This window comes from Dipteris shenzhenensis, chromosome 16 (assembly GCF_047967505.1).
Source record: "Dipteris shenzhenensis isolate YYH24624 ecotype China chromosome 16, Dip_SZ_1.0, whole genome shotgun sequence".
NCBI classification, from domain to species: Eukaryota; Viridiplantae; Streptophyta; class Polypodiopsida; order Gleicheniales; family Dipteridaceae; genus Dipteris; species Dipteris shenzhenensis.
In genome coordinates, this window is record NC_141611.1 from 32,093,919 (window position 1) to 32,098,269 (window position 4,351).

At 42.7% G+C, this 4,351-nt stretch overlaps 1 protein-coding gene across 1 annotated transcript; it reads right to left on the reverse strand.

Annotated features, from left to right (window-relative positions):
- Positions 1–530: 530 nt before the first annotated feature.
- LOC147892847 (uncharacterized) lies at positions 531–1,231 on the reverse strand. Its single transcript, XM_087387562.1, has 2 exons — positions 687–1,231; positions 531–636 (listed from the first exon to the last, which is right to left on the reverse strand). The coding sequence occupies exon 1, from the start codon at positions 1,194–1,196 to the stop codon at positions 690–692; it is 507 nt and encodes a 168-aa protein (XP_087243688.1). The 5' UTR covers positions 1,197–1,231; the 3' UTR covers positions 531–636; positions 687–689.
- Between the last annotated feature and the right edge of the window lie 3,120 nt (positions 1,232–4,351).

Below are 4,351 nucleotides of genomic sequence, written 5' to 3' on the forward strand. Positions count from 1 at the left end.
GCAAGCCTTATTTTAAATAGAAAGTATCTTTAATGAGGAGACAATGTAACAATGTTCCTACTACATTGAGACGAACACGATAATGAAATTAATAACTATAGTATGCTAGTCCTAAGGAAAACATTGCTATGTTTTTAGAATGATAAGCTTGCCATACTAAACTAGCTTAGACTGTGCACATTCAATAGCAATGCTACTTAAATTGTGATGTGCATGGAGAGGTCATGTGTACATTGCCAATATTAATAGAGTCTCATCCATATGCTCAGCTCATTGTGTATCTTATATAGCATTCAAGTGCTTAACTTTAAAATTCCCCTTACTATGTATAACATCTTGTGTTATAGTATGGTAAGAGTGGTACTATATTTTGGTTATTGTGCTTATTTCAATAGATTGTTAGATTTAAAATCATTTTAGGAATATAGTTATCCAAACAATCAATAGCAGTGGAGTGTGCCATGCAACTACAAATGATGAGTGAGTTGAGCAACAGTTATTGGACCAAACAATTCCCAAGTGCACGTAGATTTGAGTCCTTCAAGAAACAAAGTTTTTATTCAAAGGACAAGTGAACAAGTAGCCGTTTGGTCCGATCGGCTACCATATCATCTTCTTGAAGGAGGCCATTTGAAGCTGAAGACACTTCACAAAGTGCACAAGGGAGGGACGGAGAGTGAAAATACATCTCAAGGCATGCCACCATGCCCACCATGTCCACCACCATAGCCGCCTCCACGTCCACCATAGCCACCGTAGCCACCGTAGCCACCATAGCCTTCCTCAGCTTGAGTGTGTGAGTTAGCTCCATGGCCGCCATAGCCGCCGCCATGTCCACCATAGCCGCCGCCGCCATAGCCGCCACCACGTCCACCATAGCCGCCACCATAGCCACCATAGCTTTCCTCAGCTTGAGTGTGTGAGTTATCTTCATGGCCGCCATAGCCGCCGCCATGTCCACCATAGCCGCCGCCCCCATAGCCGCCACCATGTCCACCATAGCCGCCGCCGCCATAGCCACCACCGCCATAGCCGCCACCACGTCCACCATAGCCACCGTATCCTTCCTCAGCTTGCGTGGTAGCACCAGTGGAAACTTCTTTGGCGTCTTTCTTCTCCACCTTCTCGGCTGCATGACAGTTGACGAGCACCCCCAGCACCAGAAGCACTAGAATCAAAGCTTGCTTGCGAGCCATTGCCGTTTTCAAGGATGATATCAACCTCCACTCTTGCTAGGTTGAAGAATTCCATTCGTCTCCCTCCAATTTATACTCGCCGTAGTGTTGTGATCCGAGCCAACACGCAACTCTTCCACTAACAGATCCATATGCGCACGTGCGCCTCCCCTGGCCTTGTTGGATCCTAATCACACCACTATCATCTCTCAGATTTGCTGTCATTTCTGATAGGCGCGCCGCGTGTAGCATTATGTTGTTATCAGGCGATGATATTGCAGTGCTTAGAGTCAAAAAGAGTAACGCCACTGTCTCCCAAGTGCGCATGGCACCACATCATTTTATATACATTAATCCGCAGCTAAAGCTATATACAGTCGGGTTACCATGGCAGCTTGCAGCCGCGCGTCACGATTTACAAATCGCACGAAGAAACAGCTTGTTCTGAGTGCGCGTCGCTGATTAAATACGCAGTTTAGCATGCGTGAGTGAAAAAACCAATGTCAGCTTGAAATCGTTAACAGTGAACATTTGAGAATGTTCATTAATTAAATAAACAAGTGATGTTTCTATAGAATGCAAAGCCGATCAAGCTACTTCTTGCAAAGGAGAAAGCCACATGCCATTGTACATACGAGTAGCGTGACCCGACTACGACAGGTTGGAGACCCGCTCTGCTGGGTCTCAAGGTCGGATCTTTAATTTCAAAAGAGAAATTCTGAAGTTTGATGACCCCTTCCAACACTGGAACTGCTTGGCTTGGCTCACTCAGTGTAGGATTACTCCTTAGGGTATTGTTGTAATTTTGTCCACATGATTGCAACAATGTCTTCTCTTATACACCTGCTAGTTCCATTTCCAATATCTAACACCCATTGTATGAATTCCTGATCTATTGAATTATCACCTTCCTGAATAACCCGCATATTCTGTACCAGCTACAATACCTTGATGCATCTCCAAATCCTTGAGTGGCACAATGTAGAGTTGACAATATCTTCTTGTCTTGCCTTGGGAATAACTGGCAAGACCTGCCTAAAATCCCCTCTTAACAACACCACCTTTCCACCAAACAGTTGGTCATTTGACATGATATCTTGCAGTGTCCTGTCCAGTGCCTCAAATGCGAATCGATGAGTCTTAGGTGCCTCATCCCATATTATCAACTTTGCTATCTTCAAAACATCTGCAAGATCACTGTTAACCTTTATATTGCAACTGCTGGTGGCATCCAAATCCAGTGGTATCTTGAACCGTGAGTGTGATGTGTGTCCATTACTTAGTAACAACGCTACAATCCCAGAGGAAGCGCATGGCAAAGTGACATACCCCTCCCCACACAACCGAGAAAGCAAACAATTGTATAGGAAAGTCTTTCCAGATCCTCCTAGACCATCAAGAAAAAACACCGCACCAACATTTGCATAAACCACTGCCAGAATCTGATTGAAGGCAGTCTGTTGATAATGATTTAAGGTACTTTCCATCTATTGACCAAGTCGTGGCTCACTCTCAAAATTAAACATTCTTTCTTCTTGCAATAGAGCATCTGTAGTTGCCAATACACATGATCTATCCAAGGTAGGCAATCCATCAAACTCTACCAACCTTCTCCCATGTTGGAGAATGTGCAGCTCCAAGTACCATAGAGCCTCCTTCTGTGCCAATCCACGACGGTCAACCATACTTGATTCGAATGCATGGAAGAAATCATCCGAAAGATTGTCTGAGAATCTTTTTCACAAAATTCCTGGAGATGTTGGCTCACAAAAAATCAAAATTGTAACAAAAATGTGTCTCAACTGTGTGCTATTTTGATGTAAAACGGCCTCTTGCATACAGATAAACCATTCCTCATCACTTTCCAACAACCCTCTAACTACACATGTTGCCTTGAAAGTAGGGTAAACTTGCCCATCAAAAGTGCGCAAGTCATAGAAACACTTACAACCCTTGCAAACATTAAGTAGCATACACATGAAATATAATTCACCAGCAGATGGAGAAATGTTATACATCCAACCAATGCTATTGCCCCGCCTTCTTCTAGACCACTTTTTATTAGATTTGTTCCGAACCATCTCGCATGGAAAGTCACTGTAAAGAAAATTATATGCATCATGTTGCAATCAGTTGTAAGTGAACGATTCCATGAGGCTGGTCTTTCTGTTCTGTTCCCTATCCCACCACATTGTGCAAATCATCATCATCTTTGAATATCACATTATTCAACACCGGAAGATGGGCCTGCAACCTTTGTACATCTAGCTTTTCATCATGCATATCATACTCATAAATGTGCCAGCATGCTTCTAATGCTGATACATAACATGCATCTAGGTAATTGTTTATCTCATCAATTCTACAATCGACTTAGTTGTGTAGTTGTCCTTGTCCTTCCACATGATTTATCTGCATCCTGACGGTTGTTCTGTCATGTCCCTTATACACGTATTTATATTGACTACAGTAATTGTGGAACAAATTTCAATGTTGATATGTGCCTTGTACTTCATAGAGAGGAAAGGATTGAATGGCACAATCCAACGATTATCCACTATACCCTCTTTCACCCATATCTTTCTACCATCATCTCGACACATGTAGATAGGGTAACCATCATTACCCACCACAGTAGACTGAGAGAAGGGACGCGGATAGTGACGACTGCATTTGCCATCAAACATGCAAGCAACAGAGACATTAAGTGCACCGCATGGGCCATGAACATTGCATTGTGCAATAATCTCATGCAACTCAAGGAAAAGGGTTTTATCTAGAACTTCTGCACATACAAATTGATCATAGTGACCAACCTGAGTAGGTTTGAATGCACCTTCCAAAATCAATAGTATGTGTGAGTGCGGAAGACCTCTCTTTTGAAACTCAATCACACATACATACCCAGCAACTTTTTCAAACAAATCATGCTTTATAATCGATTGCATCAGATCCTTGTGTTTTTTATAAAATGCATGGGTTGTCAAATCCGGGCGATCTTGTGCTCTTTGACCTGGCAACAATCTTTCAGATATTTCTGACTATTTTGGGTTGCAGGTGAACATAATAAACAAATCTAGTTTACCATATCTTCTCACAATTGCCATTGCATCCTCGTATGAAACTGGCACATATATCGCTATCCTCCTGTAAAAGAGGATGGCAACACAACTCTA

What these genes read in the sequence shown, in the direction of transcription:
- LOC147892847 (XM_087387562.1), bottom strand. Translation starts at nt 1,196, where the DNA reads ATGGCTCGCAAGCAAGCTTTGATTCTAGTGCTTCTGGTGCTGGGGGTG.